Source organism: Indicator indicator, unplaced genomic scaffold (genome assembly GCF_027791375.1).
Source record: "Indicator indicator isolate 239-I01 unplaced genomic scaffold, UM_Iind_1.1 iindUn_scaffold_78, whole genome shotgun sequence".
NCBI classification, from domain to species: Eukaryota; Metazoa; Chordata; class Aves; order Piciformes; family Indicatoridae; genus Indicator; species Indicator indicator.
The window spans coordinates 154,726-180,957 of record NW_026539204.1 but is presented as its reverse complement, the minus strand read 5'-3'; the positions used below and the strand labels follow the sequence as shown (position 1 = coordinate 180,957).

General features: G+C 64.9%; 1 protein-coding gene across 6 annotated transcripts; it reads right to left on the bottom strand.

Moving 5' to 3' along the window:
• Positions 1 to 7,291: 7,291 nt before the first annotated feature.
• TFCP2 (transcription factor CP2) lies at positions 7,292 to 25,214 on the bottom strand. 6 transcript variants are annotated; one of them, XM_054398692.1, is made up of 15 exons: positions 25,093 to 25,214; positions 20,003 to 20,154; positions 19,481 to 19,557; positions 18,967 to 19,072; positions 18,680 to 18,786; positions 17,581 to 17,733; positions 14,713 to 14,823; positions 13,021 to 13,109; positions 12,190 to 12,277; positions 11,518 to 11,611; positions 10,917 to 11,007; positions 10,191 to 10,297; positions 9,027 to 9,169; positions 8,004 to 8,055; positions 7,292 to 7,877 (listed from the first exon to the last, which is right to left on the bottom strand). In XM_054398692.1, the coding sequence occupies exons 1-15, from the start codon at positions 25,212 to 25,214 to the stop codon at positions 7,840 to 7,842; spliced, it is 1,530 nt and encodes a 509-aa protein (XP_054254667.1). In that variant the 3' UTR covers positions 7,292 to 7,839. The 6 variants fall into 6 exon arrangements, with proteins under 6 accessions (XP_054254667.1, XP_054254666.1, XP_054254668.1 ...); XM_054398691.1 differs by having other exon boundaries at positions 11,518 to 11,649; positions 12,225 to 12,277; XM_054398693.1 differs by having other exon boundaries at positions 12,229 to 12,277.
• Between the last annotated feature and the right edge of the window lie 1,018 nt (positions 25,215 to 26,232).

The window sequence follows — 26,232 nt, the reverse complement described above, 5'->3', positions numbered from 1 at the left end:
CTCACCATCAGTGCCCCAGGGCACAGGGCTGTGGGTGGCATTTGGAAGCCTGGCTGTGGAAGGCCTTGGAGGATCCTCCCTGAGCACCCTGCAGATGTTGTGGCCCTCTGGTGGCTCCCAAAGCTCAGCTCTGGGCCACGCTGGGCTCCAGGCCTGGAGCTGGAGGCTTCCTGCCCTGCACAGGCTGCTCCCTTCCAGCAGCTCTGGGGCAGGGCAGGCTGAAGGCCTCCTGTGGAAGCCAGAGCCAGAAATGGATCCTGGCAAAGCCTCCCAGGGCTGGGAGGTGTCCCAGGTGCCCAACACAGGGATGTGGGGCAGGGAGAGGGTGGGAATGATGTGAGCAGGGCTGGAAAGATTGACACAGGGAGAGGCTCCCAGGCTCAGCAGCAGCCTGCCGGGCATCAAGGATGCATCCCAGGCCTGTCCTGCTTGAGGAGGGTGAAGATCAGCCCCTGGCATGCAGGGTGAAGCCAAACAGACCTGAGGAGTGACCCAGGGAGCCCTTTGCACCATGGCAGCACTCAGTCTGCCCTGGGGAGGTGACGCTGGATGGGCAAGGCAGGAGCCAGGCTGCAGTCCCCTGTCCCCCCTCTCAGCAGCCATTCCCCTGGCAAATGTTTTGCCCCCAGCAGGAGCCTCTTCCTGCAGCCCCCCAGCAGTACTGCAGAGCCCTTGGAAGGTGCCCAGCACCCACCCTGATCCTGGGGGGCTCCCAAGGCCCCCTGCAGAGTGAAGCCCTCAGCAGAGCTCCTGGCCTTGCCCCCAAGCCCCCCCAGGCTGCCTGGCAAACGACCTTGCTGAGGACAGGAGCAGGCATCTGCCATGGAGTCACAGAGGGGGTTGGGTTGGAAGAGACCTCAGAGATCCTCCAGCTCCTACCCCCTGCCATGGGCAGGGACACCTCCACCAGCCCAGGCTGCTCTGGGCCTCATCCAGCCTGGCCTTGAGCACCCCCAGGGAGGAGGCAGCCACAGCCTCCCTGGGCAACCTGCTCCAGGGTCTCCCCAGCCTCACTTCATCTCCAGTCTCACTCTTCCCAAGGAAATGAAGCAGGGGGACCCCTGGGGACCTCCCACGCTCACAGCTGGTGGCACAGGGAGCTGCCATGGCACCCAAAGCATGGCAGAAGAGCTTTGGTTCAGGTCCAGCACCATTGGAAAAGGTCCCAAGAACCCTGAGCAGGGTCCAGCACCTGGGTGGCCACAGCAGAGCCCTCTGCAAAGGGGCATCAATGACAGCCAGGCTGGGGAACGGTGCAGGAGGGAAGCAGGAGCTGGCAAACCCTGCCAGGCCTGGGGGCATCTCCCATCTCCACCTGCATGGTGCCCAGCACTGCTCCTGGGCCCTGGCCCCTCACAGCCAGGAGTGTCCCCAGGGCAGGGTTAGGGCAGCAGCTGCCATCCTGAGCCCAGGAATGGGATCAGTTCCCATGCCAGGGGCGACAGTCTGGGACTGCCTGGCCACCAGCAGCAGCTCAGCCTGGGCAGGGATCAGCCCCCAGAGCCTTTCCCAAAGGAACCTCCTGGCTGGAGGGTGTGGAGGGTGTGGAGGGTCTGGAGGCCTGAGCCCAGCCTGGCCTGGCCCAGCAGCACCCCAGGGAGCTCCAGCCCTGGGCTCGATGGCTGAGAGCAGAGGATTTGGTTTCCCCTCCCAGGCTGCAGAGCAAATCCAGGCTGCAGCTCCACAGCTGAAGTGCTGCCGGCGCTGGAGATGGCACTGCCGCAACCAGCACCACCCTGCACCACCCAGCACCATCCTGCACCACCCCGCACCACCCCCAGCACCCTGCACCACCCAGCACCATCCTGCACCACCCCGCACCACCCCCAGCACCATCCTGCACCCCGCACCACCCCCAGCACCATCCTGCACCACCCCCAGCACCATCCTGCACCACCCCCAGCACCATCCTGCACCACCCCCAGCACCACACTGCACCACCCCGCACCATCCTGCACCACCCCCAGCACCATCCTGCACCACCCAGCACCATCCTGCACCACCCCCAGCACCATCCTGCACCACCCCGCACCACCCAGCACCATCCCCAGCACCATCCTGCACCACCCAGCACCACCCCAGCACCATCCTGCACCACCCCGCACCACCCAGCACCACCCCCAGCACCATCCTGCACGACCCAGCACCACCCCGCACCACCCCCAGCACTATCCCCAGCACCACCCTGCACCACCCCCAGCACCATCCTGCACCACCCAGCACCACCCTGCACCATCCCCAGCACTATCCTGCACCACCCTGCACCACCCAGCACCATCCTGCACCATCCCCAGCACCATCCTGCACCACCCTGCACCATCGTGCACCACCCCCAGCACCACCCTGCACCACCCCCAGCACCACCCTGCACCACCCTGCACCACCCCCAGCACCATCCTGCACCCACCACTCTGGGGTGAGGGTTGGGCTGTGGGGGTCCCACTGGCCCAGCCCCTCCTGGCTGCTCTCCTCTCAGCAGTGAGGGCCCAGGCTGGTACCAGGGCTCCTGGGCCCCCTCCAGACAGGGGCACAGCTAAGGCAGCTGGAGGCAGCTGCCTCTGGCCACCCTGCACCAGCAGGTGACAGAAGCCCAGCTCGGGGGGCTCCAGGCTGTGGGGGTCACCTCTGCTCCCATGCAGACCTCAGCTCCCCCCTCAAGTCCCAGCAGGGTCAGGGCCAAGGTGCAGGGAGGGCTGCTGGAGAGGCCACCACAGCCCCCCCCAGCAGGGGCTCACCCCAGCCCCCTCCTCACCTCCCAGCATCTGCAGCAGGGGCAGGCACCCCATGGCTGGCAGGACCCTGTCCCTCGCAGCCATCTGTCCTCAGCCAAGGACCCTTCAAGCAGGGACCCCTCCCCAGCTGCAGGGGGTACCAGAGCACCACCCCCATGACTGCAGCTCCTCCTCCAGACCAAGGTCCCTCACCCCCTGGGTGGGGGGCACTGCTTCAGAGGGACTCCTGTGCCTGTCCCACCCAACCCTGGCACCACCCCAAGGTGACCCCCACCTACAAGCCCCCCCCCATCCTCTGTAAGTTCCCAGAGAATGCAGCAGCTCCAAGGACACCCCACGTCCTCCACAGAAGTCCTACAACCCCCAAATCCCTCACAGCTTCCCCAGGCACAGCAGGGGACAGAGCCCCAGGGCTCCCCCAGAGCCCCACCCCAAAGATAAAGGAGTTCCCTTGCAGGACCCCAGGCACAGGAGAGGGCAGAGCCCTGCTGAGGGCCTCCTACATCAGCCCTACAGCTCTAAGTGCCCCCCACATCCTCCATCAGTCCTTCAGCAGGGGGGCACATCCCCTACAGCCCCCTGCACCCTCTACATGCCCCTGAGCTAGAAAAGGCCTCCACGTGCCCTACAGACCCCAGCTGTAAGCCCCCCCCATCCCCTCTAGGCCTCTGCATCCTCTATAGCTTCCCTAGCTAGAAAAGGTCCTCCCAGACCCCCACCATCCTCTCTATGTGCCCCAACCCCTGTTAGAAGAGGCTCCCACATCCTCTTTGTGCCCCCCAGCTAAAGAAGCCCCCCCACACCCCCCGCTACAGGCTCCTGCATCCCCTATAGGCCTCTCTGCCCTCCACATGACCCCAGCCTGAACACAGCCTCCACCCCCTACAGCCCCCCCAGCCGTAAGCCCTTCCCAGCCCCACAGCTCCTGCATCTGCCCAGCCAGACAAGGCCTGCACAGCCTCCCCAGGCAGAGGGCTCCACGCCTGCTACAGGCTCCTGACTGCCTGCAGAGCTCAAGGAGCTCCCACAGCTCCCTCTGTGCCCCCCAGCCCCTAGGGGTTCCGCGAGCTGTAAGGTCCCCCCCACCCCTCAGAGGCCTCTGCATCCCCTGCAGGCCCCCACATCCCCCATGGGGATCCTGCGTCCTCTGCCAGCCCCCCAGTCAGAGACACCCCCAGGCCTGTCTGAGGCTCCCTACAGGCTTCTGCATCCCCTCTCTGCCCCCCACATCCCCTATAGGCCCCCAGCTGTAAGCCCCCTCCCCATCCGCTATAGGCCCCTCCATCCTCTATGTTCTGAACAGACCCCCACAGACCCCCTCATGCTGCTACATCCTTCCTGTGACCCCCAGTCAGACCAGTCCCCCCCCATCCCTTATAGCCCCTCCCGTCCCTTACACCCCCCCCATCCCCCTCAATCCATACAGGCAGCAGAGGTCGCCCCCTCCCCCCCCAAATTCCCTCCCCATCCGCCGGGGCGGGGGAGGGGCAGCGAGGCCGGACCCCCCCCCAAGTCGCCACTCACCGGTGCCCCGGGCGGGGCGGGGCGGGGCGGGGCCGGGGCGGCTCCCGGGGGCGCGCAGGGGCTGGGGCCGCGGCCGCGCGCTCCCCCCCCCGCCGCCACTGCGCCGACAACAATGGGGCCGCGAGTGCCGCGCCGCGCCTTAAATACCCCGCGGCCACGTGACGGCCGCGCGCCCCACCCTGCCGCCACCGCCCCGCCGCGCGGAGCATCACGGGAAAGAGAGTCCGGGGGGGTTGGGGGGCGCGCCGCGGGGACTGACGGGAAATGTAGTGTGGGGTGGGGTTGGAGGGAGAGGGGGCACGGCCTAGGGGCTGCACCCGCACCACCGGGAGCGGAGATAGGCTTCGAGGGGGCTTCATTCGCTCCGGGGCGGGGCAGGAGCCTCCAGCTCTGCTCCCGGCGCCCTGCAGGCCGCAGCCCCCACCCGCAGCGCCCGGGAAGAGGGCGGAGGAGTCTAGACAGGAGATTAGCGGGCTGGGGGCGGCGGACCGGAGCAAAAGCGCCTTAGCGGAAACAGCTTCGGCCCCGGGAGCAGCGGGGGGCACGGGGTAGGGCTGCGGGGGGGCGGTGGGGGTGGTCGCCTGGCTGTGGAGCACGGCGGGGCCGGGGTGACCATGTCCTGGCCGAAGGTTCTCAAGCTGAGAGCCCTGGGGGCTGCTGAGCCTGGAGAGGAGCACTCGGAGCCCAACCCTGCCCCCAGCCTTGCAGCTGTGCCCTGCCCAGTGCCCAGCCAGGGGCACAATCCCTGCCCTGCTGCTGCTGCCCACACCATTGCTGCTCCCTGCCAGGCTGCTGCTGCCCTCCTTGCCCACCTGGGCACCCCCTGGCTCCTCTCCAGCTGCTGGCACCAACCCCCCCCAGCTCCTTTCCTGCTGGGGCAGCTCCCAGCCCCTCTGCCCCCAGCCTGGAGCCTTCCTGGGGTTGTCAGTACCCAACGGCAGGCCCTGGCCCTTGGTGCCTTCATCCCATTGGCCTCAGCCGCAGCTCCAGCCTGGCCAGGGCCTTCTGCAGAGCCTCCAACTCTCAGCAGATGAACTCCCACCCAGCTTGGTGTCCTCTGCAAGCTGCCTGAAGGAGCCTCAGTCCCCTCCTCCAGATCTGATGCCATGAAGGAATCACTCAGACCTGAGAAGGTAAAACCCAGCCCTGCCCTCAGCCACTTTCAGGTAACCTCATGGCTACCTGAACCTGAGGAGAAACCTCTTTGCTGTGAGGCTGCTGGAGACCTGAAGCAGGCTGCCCAGCAAAGTTGTGGAGTCTTCTGTGGAGAGCTTCCAACCCCCCCCGGCCCCTGGGCAAGCTGCTGTGGGTGCCCTGCTAGGGCAGAGCTTGGGGCTCGATGAACCCCGGGGGTCCCTGCCATGCTGGGGGCATTCCCAGCTGATCCCCCTGGAAGGCATTAAGCCCCCAACTCCATCCTCTCACTGAGGCTCCCATCCCCAAGGGTGGAGGGCTGGGGGGGTGCCTCAGGGAGACAGAAGCTTCCCCGAGGAGCCCCCACTCACCTCAGCCCCTCCAGCCTGCCTGTGGCCATGGGGCTTGCCCCCTGGGTCATCAGCCAAGGCAGAGCAGCAAAAAAAAAATCCTCCTGCCTGCTCCCTGGACCCCCCTTGTCTGCAGCCAGCAGCTGGGTTAGAGGCAAGGCCAGGCCCATTGCCCCCCACCCCGGCTAGGGCCTTTGGGTCTCCTCCCAGCGCTGCTGGCACACAGAAATCACTTCCCTGGCACCTTCCTCACCTGAGGAATCTGCCCACACTCAGCAGCATCCACACCCTACTCACCCTGCTCCAGGGCATTTCTGCCCCCCCCAAGAGAAAAAATAAGGTCAAAACTTCTAAGTTAAGGTCTCTGGCTGCCCAGAGATACCAAAATCGGTGCCCACGGAGCTCAGCAGCCTCCTGGGGAGAAGCCAGCACAAGGATTCCAATTTTTAATGGCTTTTCTTGGCATCTTTTTGCCAAGGGTTTGGTGGCTCAGGGCAGGACCCACAGCAGCTCAGGGCTCAGCTCGGGGCAGGCTCTCAGCCGGCAGCCTCCTGCCCCCTTGCCTGCGCAGCGCTGGGTGAGCAGAGCCCAGCAGGGGGATCCTGAGCCCTGCTGCCACCCCGCGGGCGCCACCATGCCCCGGCTCGGCCTCCCGATCCTCTGCTTCATCGCCAAGCCCTGGGAGCAGCCGGGAGCTGGTTTTGGGGGGAGGAGAAGCTGCCACAGCCCCAAACGAGCTGCGGGGTCCCTGCAGCGGGACAGAGCCCCCCGGGGCCTGGGGACACTGCGGGGTCCCTGCAGCGGGACAGAGGCAGCAGGAGCAGCGCTGGGACTTTGCTCAGAGGAGGGCCAGGACCTGCAGCAGGGCCACAGCTGTCACCCCCTGGCTGTCACCCCCCTCAGCACCTTTGCCCACCCCCAGGGCCCTCCTGGGCCCAAGGCAGGACAGGAGGTCCTTGCCTGGGGCTGGGTCCCGTTGCAGCCTTGTTCCTCATTCCCAAGGGCAGCTGCTGCCTGCTGCAGTTTTCCCTGGGTTTGGGCTGCAGCTGAGCTTGGGTGGGTGCAGAGAGGTGGCACCCTGGGCACCTGGGGGCTCTCTGGGCACCAGGATGTAGCACCTGCTCCCCAGGACAGATCCCTCAGCCCCGAGGCTTCGCTGCTGCACTGGAAGCCTGCACGGAGCTGCTTCTGCACCCACCCAGCCCAGCAGCTTTCACCTCCCCTCTGACCCTGGTGCCTGCCCCCAGTGCCAGGCTGGGGCAGCCACAGAGGCAGGGCAGCCAGCAGGCTCCACCCACAGCTCCCAGCAGCTGAAGTTTTTCTTTCCCTCCCTGAACACCCACGAAAGAAGCCCAGAGCCCAGGCCTGGCAGCTCTTCCTTTATCCAATGCCACTTCTGCTCCAAGGCCCTGGTGGCCTCACACTGGCCAGGATGGCACCAGGGCCACGCAGCCAACACCTTTTGGAGGTGGGTGGAGAGGGGAAGAGTGGTGGCCCCACCTCTGTCTGACAGATACCAAAGGAAAGCTTAACAAAGCCTCTGAGGAAGGCTCCTGCCAGCCCCAGCCTCCCCCTCCTCCCCCAGCACCCAGCCCAGCTCCCTGTGTGCCCACAGTTGGCTTTCCTGGGCCAGTTGAGTTCATCTCTGCCAGTCTGGCAGCAGCTGGTACCCCTCAGGGCTGCCACAGGGAAAGTCCCCAGGCAGCTCTTGGGTGCCAATGGCAAATTCCTGCCCACGAGTGGGACATGGCAAGGGGAGCCTCAGAGCTGCAGTGGTCAACCAGCACGGTGCCACCACTGCCCCTGGAGATGCCATCAGTGTCCTGCAAGAAAAGACAACGAGGAACCAACAGCCTGGAGCCTTCCCAGAGGGTGTCCAGATCCCTGCTGGTGTCCTGGTTTCAAAAGGGTTTAAGGCAGGAGCCCTCAGCAGCAGGGCAGTGCCCACAGGTGCCACCATCCTGGGGGCTCTCCAGGGCTGCAGCAACCAACTCTGGCTCTTGAGCACAGGGAGGAGGCTGAGCAGAGCCCTTCAGGTGGAGGTGAGTGAGCAGGAGCTGTGCAGCAGGAGGAGCAGGGCTGCTCCCAGCCTGCCTGCCCTACTTCAGGAGGATGTGGTAGCTGTCACTGGCTTCAGCTGCAAGAGAAGCAAAGTTCCTGAGCCACCTGCACAGGGACCTGCTGGGGACTGAGCTGAGCTGGCAGCAAAGCCCCCAGGGAGCAGGGAAGGGCAAGAGCAGATGGAGCATGGACACCTCCTCACCTTTCATGGTGTCCAGGACGAAGCAGGACTCATCTTGGAAGTTCTGAATCATCTGAAAGAGGCCACAAAAGGCAGCAGCTCAGCCTGGGGCTGGGCTTGAGCCTGAGCCCAGCTGCAGAGTCCAGGGATGGGCACAGCCCAGGGATGGGCACAGCCCAGCAGCACTGAGAGGGCTCAGAGCTGCTCAGGCAGCAGCTTGTGCTCTGGAATGGGGCAAAGGCACCAGCCAGGAGCATTTCTCCTTCTCTCCAGCCCTGCAGAGCTGAAGCAGCAAAGCCAAGAGAGGAAGCAGAGGGCTCTGGGATGCAGGCAGAGGCTGCCCACAGCAATTCCCCTGCCCCACAGCAGAGCTGGAACAAAGCCAAGCATGGAGAGGAGGCTGGGAGGGACCTGATCAATGTCTACAAATATCTAAAGGACAAAGGGGTGCAGGGCAGGAAGGGGCCAGGCTCTGCTCAGTGGTGCCCAGGGACAGCACAGAGGGCAAGGGGCACAAACTGGAGCCCAGGAAGTTCCAGCTGGGCAGGAGAAACCTCTTTGGTGTGAGGGTGCTGGAGGCCTGAAGCAGGCTGCCCAGAGAGGTTGTGGAGTCTCCTTCTGGGGCTGTGTTCCTGGGTGCCCTGCTCTGGGTGCCCTGCTCTGGCAGGGGGCTGGTCTGGAGGCTCTCCAGAGGTCCCTTCCAACCCCCCATGCTGGGGCTCTGTGCAGAGGGCTGAGCAGGCAGCCTGGGCCAGCACAGGCAAAGCCACCCCCAGCTGATGGACCTCAGGAACCCTCAGCAACAGAGCAGTGCCCACAGGTGCCACCATCCTCAGCTCTGCAGGGCTGCAGCAACCAACTCTGAGCCTCCAGAGCAGGGAGGAGACTGAGGAGGGCCCTGCAGAGCAGGGAGAACCAGCAGGGCCCTTCCTGAGGGCTGGCCTGGGGTCCCTGTTGCCCAGGGTGCAGAGCTGAGGGCACAGCCAGGCAGGAGGCAGCTGCAGCAGGGCAGGGCAGGGCAGGAGGAGCCCCCAGGGCTGGTACCTCATCGCTGATCAGCACATGGATGCCTGTGGGGCCCTGCTTGTAGATGTGGCTGATCTGCTGGCAGGAGATGCTGAAGAGCTGTGCCAGCTTCTCTGTCAGCTCCACGGCTGTCAGCTCCTCCAGGTAGATGGCATGGTACACTGTGGGCACAGCACCCGTGCCAGCCAGGCACCAGGGGCAGCTCCCACACCAGCTGCTCACCCAGCACCCTGCTGGCAAGGGGCTGAGCACAGCCACTTCTGGGCTCCTCAGCTGCAGAGGGCCAGGGAAGGGCTGGAGAGAGTCCAGAGGAGGCTGGGAAGCTGCTGAGGGGCCTGCAGCAGCTGTGTGAGGAGCAAAGGCTGAGAGCCCTGGGGCTGAGAGCCTGCAGAAGAGCAGCCCCAGAGGGCAGCTGAGCAATGCTCAGCAAGAGCTAAAGGAGCTGTGGGCAGGGGGCAAGAGGCTGGGGCTGGCATCTGCTGAGTGGTGCCCAGGGCCAGGCCAAGGGGCACAGAGTGGAGGCCAGGAGGAGCTCCAAAGTTGTTTGGGGTGAGGCTGCTGGAGGCCTGCAGCAGGCTGCCCAGAGAGGTTGTGGAGTCTCCTGGTGTGGAGAGCTTCCAACCCCCCCTGGGCACTGTGCTCCTGGGCAAGCTGCTGGGGGTGCCCTGCTGGGGCAGGGTGAGGTTGGCATTGGAAGAGCTCCAGAGGTCCACATCTCTGCAGACTTTGCCCCCCAAAAGCTTCAATTTCAACTAGCATCATCCAAGCAGCATCTGGGGAGAAGCAGGCCCAGGGGTGGGGAGCAGGAAGCAGGCCCTGGGGGGCAGGGGGCAGCAGGCTGATCCCAGTCAGGAGCACAGCAGGGAAGGAGCTGCCTGCTCTGGCTGCTCCAATCAGGGGGGTGGGGGGCTGCTCCCCCAATGTAGGTCACCCATTGCTGTCTGGCTCCTCTCAAGAGCTGCCAGATACCAGCTCAGAGCCAGGGCTCTGCAGCCACTCCTGTGCTGGGCAAGGCAGATGAACCACCTGGGCTGGTGGGAAGTGTCCCTGCCCCTGGCAGGGCTTGGAGCTGGCTGAGCTTTGAGGTCCCTTCCAACCCAACCCATCCTGGGATTCTCTGATTTTCCACCTCCCTGCTCAGCAGCCACCCAAGCTCAGCTGCCCTCCCTGCCAGGCCCTTACCAAAGAAGGTGCTGCTCACTGCCTCTGCATCCTCCTGCTTCTGCTGCAGCTCCCTCAGCTGCTGGGACTCCTGGCAGACGTAGATAGTCAGCCTGGGCCTCACCATCCTATGGACAGGGCAGGGACTGAGCACCAGGGGCTGTGCTCAAGGACAGCACCAGCTCCTGACACCTCCCCAGTGCTCCTCCTTCCCCTGCATCCTCAGAGGGAGAGGAGGAAATGAATGATCTCAGCTCAAAGCAATCCCAACCTGCTGCTCCCCACCCCAGGGATGCAGCAGAGCTGTTTGGGAGCAGAGGCTGAAGCCATCCCAGGGCTGTGGTGGCAGCAGCTGCCCTGGATGGTTCCCTCCCAGGCAGGCTCCTGGCTCAGAGTCTCACTGCAGCCTCCTGCCCCAAGGCTCTTCCCTACTGTCTCCAGAGCCATCACAGGCAGCCCATGGACCCTGGAATTCTTCCCACCCCTCAAGAGACCCTGCCCAGAGCCTCCCCTGGGCTCCAGCAGTGCCAGCCTAGCCCCAGCTCTGCAGGGAGGCTGCAGAGGGAAGGGTCCCTCCTGGGGAGGGCACTGCAGGGAGGGCAGTGCAGGACACTGCCTTGTGCCCTGGCTCCCTGCTGGACAAGTGACCAGCTTGGACTGGGAGAGCTCTGGGAAGGTTCCTGAAGCTCTCTTTGCCCCAAAGGCAGCAGCCAAGGCAGCCCTGACCCACACCCACCCCAGACCCACCTGCCCTTGAGTGCATTGAAGAGCCTGATGCCATCTGCAGGGCCACAGATCTGGATCACATCTTCCCTGGTCAGCTTCAGCAGGTCTGCACCTGCAGGAGGAGAGAAACTCCCCAAATCCATCCCAGAGTGTCTGGGATTGGGGGGAGGCTCTGGACAGCAGCACTGTGCTGGTTCCCCCTGCTCCCCCCCACAGAGCCTTCTGCTGCTCTCCTCCCCCTGCTTCCCGGGAGGACACCCTGCAGGACTCTTTGCTTTTCCAAACTGTTTTCCCCAGTCTGTTGCAGTACAACCCAGTGCTCCAGAGCAGCATTCACACAGGGCAGCAACACCCAGAAAGGCTCTCCCTCAGGCACTGCTCTCCCCCAGCCCAGCACCTCCCAGTGGGATTTCAGCCTGGAGTCGCTGTGAGCTCTTGGAGCACTTGGAATGGACCCAGCCCAGCTGAGAGCCAGAGCCCAGCAGGGAGCCTCCATTTACTGCATGACAAACCCGAGGAGGTTTAACCTTGCCCCAACATTTCTGCCTGCAAAAGCAGGGGGGGAGGGGCAGCAGGGGGGAAGGGGCAGCAGGGGGGAAGGAGCAGTTTGCCCCCAACCCACCTGAGAAGTTCCTGAAGAGCCGAGAGAAGGTGGAGAAGCGGTTCCGGTGCAGCCACTGCTGGGCCTCCTGGGGGGTGCTGGTGGGCAGCAGGTTCTGCAGCAGAGGGGAGGGGAGGGAAGGAGACCCCCGGGCTGAGGGGGGAGCACCACAGCCCCCACGGAGCAGGGAGCGAGGCTCAGCCCAGCCAGGGGCTGCCAGCACAGCCCCAGGGGCACCCCGGGCTGCAGGCACACAGGAGAGGGCTGCAGCCTGCAGGGGCTGCGCTCAGCGTTCAGAGAGACAGAGAAGGAAGCAGAGGGAGAAGCAGACAGAGGACGAGGGCCCAGGGGGGGGATCAGGGCCCAGGGGGGATCAGGGCCCAGGGGGGGATCAGGGCCCAGGGGGGGATCAGGGCCCAGGGGGGGATCAGGGCCCAGGGGGGGGATCAGGGCCCAGGGGGGGGATCAGGGCCCAGGGGGGGGATCAGGGCCCAGGGGGGGATCAGGGCCCAGGGGGGATCAGGGCCCAGGGGGCCAAGGTCACAGCAGCTGCAGCTCTGCTCTGCTCCCTTCTTCCCCTGTCAGCTTTTTCCAAGCAGGAACCACAAGAGAAGTGAAGAACTCCCCACGGATGGCAAACTGGGGCAGCTGCCAGCCCAGCTCCATGCCCAGGGCCGCAGCTCTGGGCTGTGCCCACCCTCCCCCCATGCCCAGCCCTGGGCTGCGACTTACATCTGCCATGGGGGGTGGTGGCTCAGGCTGGTGGTTTGGGGACCCATTGCTAGGGCAGGGACAGCAGGGCACAGGTCAGCTCCTGTTCTCCTGCCACAGCAGCCTGGCAGGCAGCAGCTGCCACCCTGAGCCCCAGCACCATGCCCAGACACGGTGCCAGCCACCAGGGAGGGGCTGGGGGCTGGATGCCCAACACAGGCTCCTGGAGCTGTGCTGCAGCCCCCAGCTCTGGGGGCTTCCCCCTCAAGGCTTCCCCATTCCCCCAGGGGCTTCCCCCTCAAGGCTTCCTCATTCCCCCAGGGGCTTCCCCCCCAAGGCTTCCCCATTCCCCCAGGGGCTTCCCCCTCAAGGCTTCCTCATTCCCCCAGGGGCTTCCCCCTCAAGGCTTCCTCATTCCTCCAGGGGCTTCCCCCCCAAGGCTTCCCCATCCCCATGGGCTTCCTCCCCAAGGCTTCCTCATTCCCCCAGGGGCTTCCCCCTCAAGGCTTCCTCATTCCTCCAGGGGCTTCCCCCCCAAGGCTTCCCCATTCCCCATGGGCTTCCCCCCCAAGGCTTCCTCATTCCCCCAGGGGCTTCCCCCCCAAGGCTTCCCCACTCCCCCAGGGGCTTCCTCCCCCCCCAAGGCTTCCCCATTCCCCATGGGCTTCCTCACCCCCCAAAGGCTTCCCCATTCCCCCAGGGGCTTCCCAACCCCTCCCTGCCCTGCAGCTTTCCCATTCCCCTGAGGGCTTTGCCACTGCCCCCCTGGGGGCTTCCCCAGCTCCTCCCTGGCAGCAGCTGGCCCAGGCTCACCCTTCACCCAGGGAGAAGCTGCTGTGGGAGCTGTTGAAGCCTGGGGAGGGAGAGTTGCTGACGTAGCTGATCTCTGGCCAGGGAGAGCACTGCAAGGGGAGGGCAGAGAGCTTCAAAGCCCTGCCCTGGGCACCACAGCCCAGCAGCTGCCAGCTGCTGCCCACTCCAGAGGAGGGCAGAGGGCTGAGAGCAGCCACGCCAAGGCTATGGGGGTGCTCACAGAGCCCCCCTGGATGGATTCTTGAGCCCCCAAGCCCCTGCTCTGGTGCTGGGCTGGTACCCCCCAGGCTGGGCATCCCTGTGCAGTGTGTTGAGCCCAAAGTGGGCATTCAGTGCCCCCAGATCCCCCCAGGGCAGGATGGGAGCTCCCCTCCAGAGCTGTTCAGCAGTGACCCCTCAGCACATCCTGTTCTGAGCAACCCCCAAGTGCTCTAACAGAGCCCCCCCAGGCCCAGCACAGCCCCCCCCATGCTGTAACCAACACTCCCCATGCTGAGTCCCACCATGCAACATCAGAGCCCCCCCCCATGCCCTGAAACACCTCCCATGCCCTAACAGAGCCCCCCCCATGCTTTATCAGAGACTCCCCCTGCTCTGAGACCCCCCCAAGCTCTGACAGAGCCCCCCACGCTCTCACAGCCCACCCCCTCTCCCCCATCCCCCATTTCCAGCCCAATGCTCTCAGACCCTGCCTGGCTGCAAGTCTGAAGCTGGCAGGGTCCAGTCCTGTCCCAACACCTCCCTGCCCACCACTGCCAGCCCAGGGCCCTGCAGCTCCTCAGCCAAAGCTCCTTCAAACCCCTCCAGGGATGGAGGCTCCACCCTGGCCAGCCTGAGCCAGGCCTGGACAAGCCTCAAGGGGTTCCTCATGGCCAACCTGAACCTGCCCTGGGGGAGCTTGAGGCCTTCTCCTCCTGGCACAAGAAGCCAACCCCCACCTGGCTCCAGCCTCCTCTTAGGGACTTGCAGAGAGCCTGAAGGTCTCCTCCAGCCTCAACCCTCCAGCTCCCTCTGCTGCTCCTCACAGGACCTGTGGTCAAGAGCCACAAGCACAGGGAGGAGACACCCAGGGCCTTCTTCTGCCAGCTCCCAGCCTCAGGGGAAGATAAAAACCTTTTATGAGGTTTAATAATGAACTTTGGAGCCCCCAACACAAGAAGGACCTGGAGCTGCTGGAGAGGGTCCAGAGGGGGCCACCAAGATGATCAGAGGCTGCAGAACCTCCCCTGTGGGGCCAGGTTGGCAGAGTTGGGGCTGTGGAACCTGGAGAGGAGAAGGCTCCAGGGAGACCTTAGAGCAGCTCCCAGTAGGGACAAGGGTTGAGGACAATAGGTTTGAGCTGGCAAAGGGCAGATGGAGACTGGAGAGGAGAAGAAATTCTTTCCAGTCAGGCTGGGGAGAGCCTGGCACAGGTTGCCCTGGGAGGCTGTGGCTGCTCCTTCCCTGGACGAGGCCTGGAGCAGCCTGGGCTGGTGGGAGGTGCCCCTGGGCATGGCAGGGGCTGGAGCTGGCTGAGCTTTGAGGTCCCTTCCAACCCAAGCCCCTCACTCCTCCAGGCCCTTTTCCAGGTCTCCCCAGAACCCCTCCTGTGCTCCCAAACTCCTCTGCCCTTTCTCTTGTAGCTGTTAACAACTTAGTTCTGTTCCCCCTGGCAGTGAGCTGAGCCAGGCCTGCTGGCAGCAGGGTGCCCACCTCAGTGAGGATGGTGGTCTCATAGGAGGGTTGGTACTTCTCCTTCTCATGGGGAGTTCTCTTTTCCATCTTCTCTCTGTCTGTCTTCTGCTTCCGATCAGCTCCTTTGGGCTGCAGAGGGAAGGTCACAGTGAGCAGCAGGGCAGGGCAGCAGCAGACCCTGGCACACAGCCCCTGCAGCACAGCAGGTGAGGAGGAGGACCTGGGAGTGCTGGGGGACACTGAGGTGACCATGGGCAGCAAACTGTCCCTGTGGGCAAAGGGCCAAGGGTGTCCTGGGGACATTTAAAGGAGTGTGGGCAGCAGCCCCTGCAAGGTTCTCTCTGCTCTGCCCTGCTGAGGCCACAGCTGGAGTCCTGGGTCCAGTTCTGGGCTCTCCAGTTCCAGAGGGACAGGGAGGTGCTGGAGAGAGTCCAGAGGAGGCTGTGAGGATGCTGAGGGGGCCTGGAGCAGCTGTGTGAGGAGCAAAGGCTGAGAGCCCTGGGGCTGAGAGCCTGGAGGAGAGCAGCCCCAGAGGGCAGCTGAGCAATGCCTACCAACACCTGCAGGGTGAGGGTCGAGAAGGGGCCAGGCCAAGGGGCACAGAGTGGAGCCCAGAAGGCTGCAGCTGAGCAGGAGAAACCTTTTTGGTATGAGGCTGCTGGAGGCCTGGAGCAGGCTGCCCAGAGAGGTTGTGGAGTCTCCTTCTCTGGAGACTGTCAAAGCCAACCTGGCTGTGTGCCCTGCTCTGGGAGGGGGCTTGGACTGGGTGAGCTCCAGAGGTCCCCTCCAGCCCCTTCTGCACCTCCTCAACCCCTTTTAGAGGCAGCACTTCAGGGGCACAAGCTGCAGCAGGACAGCAGAGCTCAGCCATGGCCTTAGTGGACCAACACAGCTGCCTGCCAAGGTGCAGATGCCTCCTGAGGGGTTGGGCACATCACTGGCACTGGTGGGCTGCAGACAGCTGGTACCACAGCTGGCACCACAGCTCCTTCACTCTCTCAAGCTGCTGGGCAGCAAAGCTGAGACCTGCAGAAGCCACCAGCACTCTCCAGAGCAGGTGAGGAGCTGCTGCTTGGCTGTGCCTTGCTTTGCCAGTTCCTGCCCCAGAGACCTCCTGGCTGCTCCTCCCTGGTCAGTGCTGCTGCTGCTGGTAGCTAGAAAGGCTCTGAGCTCCACATCCCACCCAGCGTGGGCAGGGGGTCCTCAGCTGCTCTTCTGGGGGCATCAAAATGCTGCCAGCTTTGAGGGGAGCAAGGCAGGAGCAGGGCAGAAGCCTGAGCTGTGGTAAGCCAGGAAGGACCAGACAGAAGAGATCCCACTTGGGCACAGGGCACCACAGGGTGCTGAGTGCCCTGAGCCCAGGAGAGCAGCAGGAGGCACAGCTGAGACCACCAGAGACTATCCCCTGCAGGGAGGCCATGCTCTGCCAGCTCCACTGCTTCGAGGCTTCCTGCCCTCCAGCCCCTGGCACAAGAGCTGGAGCTCAGCAGAAAGGCCTCACAGCCTCTCACCCTGCCCTGGCTGAGCCCTGAGCTGCCAGCTCCACTGCCACCCTTCAGCTGCCTGCATGGAGACCCCAGCCAGAGCTCCACAGATCACAGCTCGACATGAGGGCATCCAAACAGGCAACAGAGAGGACAGGGAGGGGGGAAGGTGCCAAGCTGGCAGCAGCAGGGCACCCTGCCTGACAGCCCACAGCAGCTTCATGACAGAGCTGCAATAAGCAGCACAGGAACCTGGCCTGGAGCCTGCTGTGGGCCAAGTGCCCCAAGGGGAGAGGATGAACCACTGAGGGGAATCACAGGAAGGGCACAGACAGCATGGGCACAGCCTGGCACCTGGGCACTGCTGGCTGAACAACCCTCCTGGGGCTGCCACTGATTGGGCACAGCTTTGGGTTCTGCAAAGGATGAGCAGCTGGCACCAGCCGCTGCGGAGACTGGCATCAGAGGGACCAACAGCACCAACCCTGCAGCCTCGATGGCATCAGGACTGGGTGAGCAGAGGAAGCAGGGAGGGAGCAGTGCAGGCCCAGGAGGCCCTTGGCAGGCAGCTTTGGTGCCCATCCTGCTCCCTGCAGTGTCCTCTGGGGCTGAAGAGTGACCTGGGACTGACTCCCGGATAGGAAAGGTGGCAGAGGGGATGCCCTGAAGGGGGCAGGGGATGCCCTGAAGGGGGAGGGGGGTGCCCTGAAGGGGGCAGGGGGGTGCCCTGAAGGGGGCAGGGGGGTGCCCTGAAGGGGGCAGGGGGGTGCCCTGAAGGGGGCAGGGGGTGCCCTGAAGGGGGCAGGGGGGTGCCCTGAAAGGGGCAGAGGGATGCCCTGAAGGGGGCAGGGGGTGCCCTGAAGGGGGCAGGGGGTGCCCTGAAGGGGGCAGGGGAAGCCCTGAAGGGGGCAGGGGAAGCCCTGAAGGGGGCAGGGGAAGCCCTGAAGGGGGCAGGGGATGCCCTGAAGGGGGCAGGGGAAGCCCTGAAGGGGGCAGGGGATGCCCTGAAGGGGGCAGGGGAAGCCCTGAAGGGGGCAGGGGATGCCCTGAAGGGGGCAGGGGAAGCCCTGAAGGGGGCAGGGGAAGCCCTGAAGGGGGCAGGGGGTGCCCTGGAAGGGGGCAGGGGATGCCCGGAAGGGGGCAGGGGGTGCCCTGAAGGGGGCAGGGGGTGCCCTGAAGGGGGCAGGGGGATGCCCTGAAGGGGGCAGGGGGATGCCCTGAAGGGGGCAGGGGGTGCCCTGAAGGGGGCAGGGGATGCCCTGAAGGGGGCAGGGGGTGCCCTGAAGGGGGCAGGGGGTGCCCTGAAGGGGGCAGGGGGTGCCCTGAAGGGGGCAGGGGATGCCCTGAAGGGGGCAGGGGGTGCCTGACGGGGGCAGGGGGTGCCTGAAGGGGGCAGGGGTACCTTGAAGACCTTGATCTGGCAGCTGGCAGAGTGCAGGTGCTCTGTGTACTCTCCGTTCTCGTTCTCCCGGAAGGTGTCGATCTGCACACGGAAGGGGACTCCCTTCTCCCCCCCATGCTTCCTCATGGTGAACTCTGTGCTGATGCAGTGCACCTGCCAGGGACACATCCTGCCCTCAGCACCTCTGCTCTCCGTCAGTCCCACCTCGTGGGAACCAGGGCAGCACCAATGGGGAGACACAGAACTGGGATGGGACCACACTGAGCGGGGCCAGGGTGGCACAGGGGGCACAGCAGAGGTGCAGGAGTCCAGGGAAGGGCACAGCAGAGGTGCAGGAGTCCAGGGAAGGGCACAGCAGAGGTGCAGGAGTCCAGGGAAGGGCACAGCAGAGGTGCAGGAGTCCAGGGAAGGGCACAGCAGAGGTGCAGGAGTCCAGGGAAGGGCACAGCAGAGGTGCAGGAGTCCAGGGAAGGGCACAGCAGAGGTGCAGGAGTCCAGGGAAGGGCACAGCAGAGGTGCAGGAGTCCAGGGAAGGGCACAGCAGAGGTGCAGGAGTCCAGGGAAGGGCACAGCAGAGGTGCAGGAGTCCAGGGAAGGGCACAGCAGAGGTGCAGGAGTCCAGGGAAGGGCACAGCAGAGGTGCAGGAGTCCAGGGAAGGGCACAGCAGAGGTGCAGGAGTCCAGGGAAGGGCACAGCAGAGGTGCAGGAGTCCAGGGAAGGGCACAGCAGAGGTGCAGGAGTCCAGGGAAGGACACAGCAGAGGTGCAGGAGTCCAGGGAAGGGCACAGCAGAGGTGCAGGAGTCCAGGGAAGGGCACAGCAGAGGTGCAGGAGGCAAAGGACAGTCACAGCAGAGGTGGAGCCTCTGACCAGCAGAGCAGCCTTAGCAGGTTACCAGTGAGGGGGGACTAGGGCTTGGAGCAGGGGGGCTGGGGGCTTGGTGCATGCAGGGGGCTGGGGGCAGCAGCTGGGCTGTGTTCATCCTCCCAGCCGGCAGCCTCTGGCTGCTGTTTCAGCTCTTCCCCCTCAGACACCTCTGGTTTGCTCCCCTGGGCACCCTCAGCAGCAGCCTCCCCTCCCCTCCCCTCCCCTCTCTCACCTGGATGAACACAGAAGTCCTCTTGGCAGGGTCCCAGAGGAACTCCACTGTGTTGAGCTGGGTGGGGTTTGCCCGGGGGTCGATGATGCCTACGGACATCGGGATGTCTGCAGGGGCACACAGGGAGAACGAGAGGTGGCTTGGAGGAGGAGGAGGGGGAGGAAGATTCCCAAGGCTTACATGGAAGAACCAACCACGGTCTGGCAGTGAGCAGAGGTGGCACAGCTCTGGGTGCCCTCAGGGCAGTGGGAACCCCCTGGAGGCCTCCCCCAGCCCCCGGGGCTCACCGATGTCCAGGATCCTGTCCCCGGGCCGGTTCCAGCGCCAGCCCTCCAGCTGCTGGTGCTCTGTGTACTGCAGGCGCCGGTCGTGGAACACCACCCGGAAAATGCTCTGCAGGAGAGAGGGTCAGAGCCTGGGGGGGGGGGCTGGGACACACCCCCGGGGGACACCTGAGGGTCTGTCAGAGGGGAGCAGAGGAGCCAGCAGGGCTCCAGAAGAAGCCAAAGCAGTGCAGGAGCCCTGGGACAGCAGCATGGAGGCTGCAGCTCATCCTTGGTGTTCCCAAGCAGCAAGAGCCTCTGGCTTGACCCCAGGCCTCAGGAGACTGGCAGGACACCACCGCCCCCCAGCGCCCCCCCAGCGCCCCCCCAGCGCCCCCCCAGCACCCCCAGGCTGGGCTCAGCCACCGGCAGAAGGGCCCAGAGTCAATCAGCCCCAAGCCCCCCCGACCCCTACAGCCATGGAGGCCAGCCCAGGCCCTTGGCGCCCCCTGCTGGCCCCCTGCCGCCCCCCCCTCACCTTCACCAGCTTCCCGTTGATCTCTGGCAGCTCCCCCAGCTTCCTGTTGTCCAGCATCCGGATCTCATAGGACTGCCCTGAGGGACAGGAGACCTCTGGCAGCCAGGGATGGTCCTCTGCTGCCAGCCCTGCTCTGCCACTCTGCCACCCCAGGCACCTCCTGAGCTGCTCCTGCCCTGGGTTCAGCTCAGGAGGCACCAAGCCACAGCTCCACAGACAACCAATCCTGCCCCAGCCCAGCACCAATTCCTCCCCTCAATCTCCTCAGCACTGCCACTCCACCACCACCTCCACCCCACCCAGACTGAACCAGCTTCAACCTTGCAGCTGGATCCATGACCTCCATCAGCAGACAGCAAGCCCCAGGCGATGCCTCCAACCCACAGCACCCCCAGGGCTCCCCCACTCGATTCCCATTTTCTCTTCCCAAGGGGGGAATCCCTTCCAAAGGCAGAATCCCAGAGTCTGGGGTGGTAGAGAGGATGGCAGAGGGGCGCAGGGCAGGCCCAGGGCTGCCCTCACCTTGGTTGAGATAGGTGAGGGTCTCGTCGTGCAGCTTGACGGCCGGGGAGGTGGCGGCGCACAGGACGTACTGGAAGGGCAGCAGCTTGCTCTCAGCCTCTGCTGGCAAGGTCGACTCCTCCTGCTTGAAGATGGGCAGGGCAAGGACATCACTGCAATGAGATTGGGGAGGTCTGGCTTGGGAAAGGCCTCCAAGGTCACCCAAACCAGCAACCAATCCCACCATGGCCCCAGGTGCCACGGCCACATGGTGCAGGAGGATGGGGACTCCACCACCACCTCCCTGGGCAGCCTGGGTCAGTGCCTGGGAACCCTTGCAGGGCAGGAATGGTTCCTCAGGGCCAACCTGACCCTGCCCTGGGGCACCCTGAGGCCATCTCCTCTTGTCCTGGCCCTTGGCCCAAGAGCCCAACCCCCCCCTGGCTCCAGCCTCCTCTCAGGCACTTGCAGGGAGCCAGAAGGTCTCCCCTCAGCCTCCTCTCCCCCAGCCTCAACCCCCCCAGCTCCCTCAGCTGCTCCTCCCCAGCCCTCTTCTCCAGACCCTTCCCCAGCTCCCTTTGCCCTTCCCTGGCCCTGCTCCAGCCCTCAAAGTCCTTCTGGCCCTCAGGAGCCCAACCCTGCCCCCAGCCTTGCAGCTGTGCCCTGCCCAGTGCCCAGCCAGGGGCACAATCCCTGCCCTGCTCCTGCTGCCCACACCATTGCTGCTCCCTGCCAGGCTGCTGCTGCCCTCCTTGCCCACCTGGGCACCCCCTGGCTCCTCTCCAGCTGCTGGCACCAACCCCCCCCAGCTCCTTTGTCCAGTTCCCAACCCCTCTGCCCCCAGCCTGGAGCCTTCCTGGGGTGGTTGTGAGCCAAGGGCAGGTCCCAGCCCTTGGTGCCCTCATCCCCTTGGCCTCAGCCATGGCTCCAGCCTGGCCAGGGCCCTCTGCAGAGCCTCCAGCCCCCAGCAGATCAACTCCCACCCACCTCAGTGTCATTTCAGCTCTGACCATAGCCAGATGATGCTTTTGGTCTTCAGGGATCAGAGAACCACAGATGGCATTGGGTAGGAAGGGACCCTCCAAGGGCATCCTGTCCAACCCCCTGCAGGCAGCAGGGACACCTCCAGCCAGAGCAGGCTGCCAAGAGCCCTGTGTGCTGGGCACCACACAACCACCAGCCCTGAGCCAAAGCAGGAAGCAGGAGCTTGGGATGCCCACAGAGGTCAGAAGCAGCTCATGGCATGGATGGCACTGCCCATTCTGTGGGGCCTCACATGGGAGACCCCAGACCCAGGTTCCCAAGCCAACTGCAGGCACCTTTGCCACAGAACCATTAAGGTTGGAGAAACCTTCCAGGACCATCCAGTCCAACATCAACCCAACCCCACCAAACCATGGCCCCAGGTGCCATAGCCACAGGTTCTGGAACACCTCCAGGGCTGGGGACTCCACCACCTCCCTGGGCAGCCTGGGCCAGTTCCTGAGAACAGAAATCATTTCAGAAGCCAACCCTCACTGGCTGCTGTGAGCCTCAACAAGGGCCAAGAGCAGAGACCAGAAGATCCTCCCAGGCATCCAGCAGAGCCTGGAGCAGCTGCAGAGCACAGCAGGGGCTGGAGCAGGACAGGAGGGCAGGGGCAGGGCTGTGGGGGGCAGTCTGGGCTGCATGCAGAGGAGTGTGGGCAGCAGGGCAAGGAGGGGATTGTGACCCTTTGCTCTGCTGAGACCTCACCCCCAACCCTGCCTCCAGGTCTGGTGTCCTCAGCATGAGAAGGGCACAGAGCTGCTGGAGAGAGGCCAGAGAAAGCCACAAAGATGATCCAAGGGCTGGAGCAGCTCTGCTGTGAGCACAGGCTGAGGGAGCTGGGGGTGTGTAGCCTGGAGAGGAGAAGGCTCCAGGAGGACCTCAGAGCTGCTTCCCATACCTGAAGGGATCCTGCAGGAAGGCTGCAGAGAGACTTTTGCTGAGGGGGTCTGGAGACAGGCCAAGGGGGAATGGTTTGGAGCTGAGGCAGAGCAGGGTTAGACTGGAGCTGAGGAAGAAGTTCTGCAGTGCCAGGGTGGTGAGACTCTGGCACAGGCTGCCCAGGGAGGCTGTGGCTGCCTCCTGCCTGGGGGTATTCAAGGCCAGGCTGGATGAGGCCCTGAGCAGCTGAGTCCAGCTGAGAGGTGTCCCTGCCCATGGCAGGAGGTTGGAGGAAATGAGCTCTGAGGTCTCTTCCACCCTGAGCCAGCTGCTGTGGCCACCCAGCACCATGCCACTGTCCCCAGGTGAGCTGTGGTGGGGACAGGTGGGGCTGGAGCCACCCAAGCCCCAGTGGAGCACAGCAGCCTGGCAGAGAGTCAGGCAGCAGCTCCTGCCCCAGGCTCTGGCTCTCAGCACTTTCAGGAGGGATCTAAAGCAGCTTCTTGTGTCCCTTGGCTGAACATTAAAAACCCTTCCCAGGGAAGAACTGGACCCAGCTGGCCAAAGAGCAGCTCCCAGCTCAGTGGGCTTCAACCCTTTAGACTCCAGAGCCTCAGCATGGGGGGGCTGGAAGGGACCTGAGGAGAGCATCCAGAGCAGGGCACCCAGGGACACACACAGGGGGGTCTGGAGGCTCTCCACAACCTCTGGGCAGCCTGCTCCAGGCCTCCAGCAGCCTCACACCAAAGAGGTTCCTCCTCAGGCTGAGGGTTCCCCTGCCCCTTGTCCTGTCCCTGGGCACCTCTGAGCAGAGCCTGGCCCCTTCCTGCCTCCTCCCTGTAGGTATTTACAGACATTGCTCAGATCCCTCTGGGGCTGCTCTCCTCCAGGCTCTCAGCCCCAGGGCTCTCAGCCTTTGCTCCTCACAGAGCTGCTCCAGGCCCCTCAGCATCCTCACAGCCTCCTCTGGACTCTCTCCAGCACCTCCCTGTCCCTCTTCAACTGAGGCCCAGACCTGGGCACAGTGCTCCAGCTGTGGCCTCAGCAGGGCACCCTCCCTCCCTCCCTGCTAGCCAAGGCCACCAGCAGAGCCCTTCCCTGGACCCCTCAGGACCCCTCAGGGCAGCCAGCCTGGGGGTGGCCCTGCCCTCAGCTCCAGCCCAGGGCAAGGCACTGCCCTGCTGGGGTCCTGCATGGGAGCTGGGTGCTGAGGGTGGGGTAGGGATGGGAGCCACAACTGAGAGGGCACAGGGTGGGAGGATGGAGAGGAAGAGCAGGGCTGGGGAGGAGGAAGGAAGAGCAGGGCTGATGGAGTAAGAATGAGGCTGGGGAGGAAGAGCAGCAGGAACCTGCTGCAGGCAGCCAAAGCACCCCCAAGGCTCAGCCTGCAGCCCCCCAGGGCTGCACTCTGCTGCTCAGGGGCTGGGGGTCTCTGCCCTTTGCTTTGCCAGCCTGACTAAGCCAGGGGCACAGCTGCACTGTAAGCTCCTGCTGCTGCCCTCCTTGCCCACCTGGGCACCCCCTGGCTCCTCTCCAGCTGCTGGCACCAACCCCCCCCCCCCCAGCTCCTTTTCTGCTGGGGCAGTTCCCAGCCCCTCTGCCCCCAGCCTGGAGCCTTCCTGGGGTGGCTGTGACCCAAAGGCAGGACCCAGCCCTTGGTGCCCTCACACCACTGCTGATCCTCCAAAGCCCAAAGGCTGTGCCCAGCCCTAGCAGCAGTCAGCCCTAGGAGGATGGAGGCTAGGGGAGAGAAACTGGACAAGGGCAGGATGCTGGTGGTTGCTTCCCAGCCTGCTTCACTGCAAACTCTCACCCCATGGCTCACTCTCACCTGGGACCATTTCTAGCCTCACAAAGCTCATTTTTTTTCCAATCTACCCTCAGGGGGCATTCCCCTCCTGCAGTGCTGCACCTCAGCTCAACCCCCAGACCCTTCTTCACCCTCCCCCTGTGTGCTCAGCTCCTGACTCAGCCCTGAGAAGGATCCCAGGATGAGAAGGAGCAAAACTAAAGGCCTGTTTGAGCCAGGGCAGCCCTCACCCCATGCCGCATCAAGGGAGCTCTTGCAGAGGGCACCAGGTCTGCACAGGCCCCAGATGGAGCCAAGGAATCTAGGCCAGCAGCAGGGAAGCAGACTCAGTGCCTCCTCATGCCCCCAACTCCTCACCCTCAGGCTGCTCTCCCCTGCTGTAACTCAAACACCCAAACAGGCCTCAGCAGAGCTTTGGCACCAAAGACTTGGCCAAGCAGCAGGACTGGAGAGTTGGGGCTGTGCAGCCTGAAGAAGAGAAGGCTCCAGGGAGACCTTAGAGCAGCTTCCAGTAGCTGAAAGGACTGCAGGAGCACTGGGGAGGGCCTTGGGACAAGGGCTGGGAGTGCCAGGATGAGGGACAATGGATTGGAGCTGGGAGAGGGGAGACTGAGCCTGGAGAGGAGGAAGAAATTCTTTCCAGTGAGGCTGGGGAGAGCCTGGCACAGGTTGCCCAGGGATGCTGTGGCTGCCTCCTTCCTGGAGGTGTTCCAGGCCAGGCTGGATGAGGCCTTGAGCATCCTGGGCTGGTGGAGGTGTCCCTGCCCATGGCAGGGGTTGGAGCTGGCTGAGCTTTGAGCTCCCTTCCAGCCCAACCCATTTCATGATCCCAGAGCCAGGACTGTGGGGGCAGAGCCTTGCAGCAGGCTGTGCCCTCTCTGGGTCATGCCACTGTGCAGCACAGTTTGAGCACTCAGCACCACAAACTCCTGCCCCATTGGATATCAAACCTCCTGGGGGTCCTGCTCCAACTTCAGCTCAGTCAGGACAGGGCTGCTCTGACCCAGCCCCCCTCGCTGCTGCTCCTCTGAGAGCGTCTTAAGGAGGACATGGAACCAAAGCAAGCAGCCACGGGACCTCCCCAGGAGCAGAGCAGAAGCCTGGGACTCACTCTGGGCTATTACCAGCCGCTGGAGGACACCAAGAGCCCAAACACCAAGAGCAGCACAGGGGCTGTGCAGCCCCAACCCCCCACAAAGCTTCCCGGCGAGCCCCTGCCGTGGCCCATGGCTCCACGCCAGCTTCAAGTGGCCACCACCACGTCCCGGGGCTGACGGCACCGGGAGCCATCCCCTGGTGCGACGCCGCGCCCGGCCCTGCCGGGGAGCGGATCCCCCCCTCGAAGCCCACCCCGAGCCCCCCGGGGCTGCCGCCCCCTCTCCCAGGCGCCTACCTCATGCTGTAGGCCCCAGCGCCCAGCTCTTGGCCGATGCCCGACAGGCTGGCGTCGAAGTCCTGCACCAGCCCGGACTCGATCACTTCGTCGGCCAGAGGCAGCTTCAGCGCCCAGGCCATGCTCGGGCAGCGGCTCGGGGCCGCGGCCCCCGCGGAGGGGGCGGCAGCAGCTCCTCACGGAGCGCCCCGAGGCCTCGCCCCTCAGCGCAGAGCTGACCCCACGCCCTGCATGGGGGCTCTGCCGTGCTCGCCCCTGCCCCTCGGGGGATCCTGTCTAGGGGGGGTGAACCTGGGGATCGCCCCCAAGACCCCGCTGCAGGGAACTCCACCCCCGCCCAAGGGCCTGCGCTATCCCCGAACTCTCTAAAGCCTACAGAAACCCCGAAGGGGACTCACCCTCCGGGGAGCCCCAAAGCCCTCAGGCCCTCTCCAAGTGACTGCGCCCTCGGGCCCCAGAGCCGTACCAGCCCCTTTGAGGAGCTGCACCCCCCGAGGACTCCCACTAGCCCCACACCCCACCAGCGAGTTTCCCTCCACAAGGACTCCCCAGGCCCTGCGGACTGCACTGAAGCCCTACACGCTCCTGGAGGAGATGTACTCGCAGGGACCCCTACAGCTACCCCAAGCCTGCATCCGCCAAGGGGCTGCTCCCCCACGGGGACCCCTCGGCCCGACCGCACCCCGCGGGGCGGCCCTGGCCCCACGCCCCCGCCCAAAGGCCAAACCCCGTCCAGGGGCTGCCTGCGGCCGCCCCCAAGACCTCGCGCTCCCCTAGGAGCCGCCCTCCCGAGAGGCTTCCCCGCAGAGCTCCGCCGCAGCCACCCCAAGCCCAGCCGGGCCCCGGGCCGCGGCCCCCGCAAGATGGAGGCGGTGGCGCCGCGCACCAGGCGACCCCGCCCCCCGCCCCGCGCAGCCAATGGGAGCCGCGCGCCTCCGGGGGTCGCACAGAAGGCGGCAGCCAATGGAGAGCCCCGCTCCAGCCCCCCGCGCGGCGATTGGCCACTAGCGGGGCGCGAGCGGCGCGGCGTGGGGCGCGCGGCGTGCGGGTGCGTGTGGCACCTCCTGGGGGCTCTAGATTCGAGGCCCAGGCCCGGCTCATGCCTGCGCTGAGTTGCGCGGAGCTCAGTCGCTAGCAGCG

Excerpts from the sequence above, each read along its gene's own strand:
- TFCP2 (XM_054398689.1), bottom strand. The coding sequence starts at position 25,214 with ATGGCCTGGGCGCTGAAGCTGCCTCTGGCCGACGAAGTGATCGAGTCC. Across the intron at positions 19,073-19,480 it reads TCAACGGGAAGCTGGTGAAG|AGCATTTTCCGGGTGGTGTT; the intron begins GTGAGGGGGGGG and ends TCTCTCCTGCAG. Across the intron at positions 10,298-10,916 it reads TTCAATGCACTCAAGGGCAG|GATGGTGAGGCCCAGGCTGA; the intron begins GTGGGTCTGGGG and ends CCCTGTCCATAG.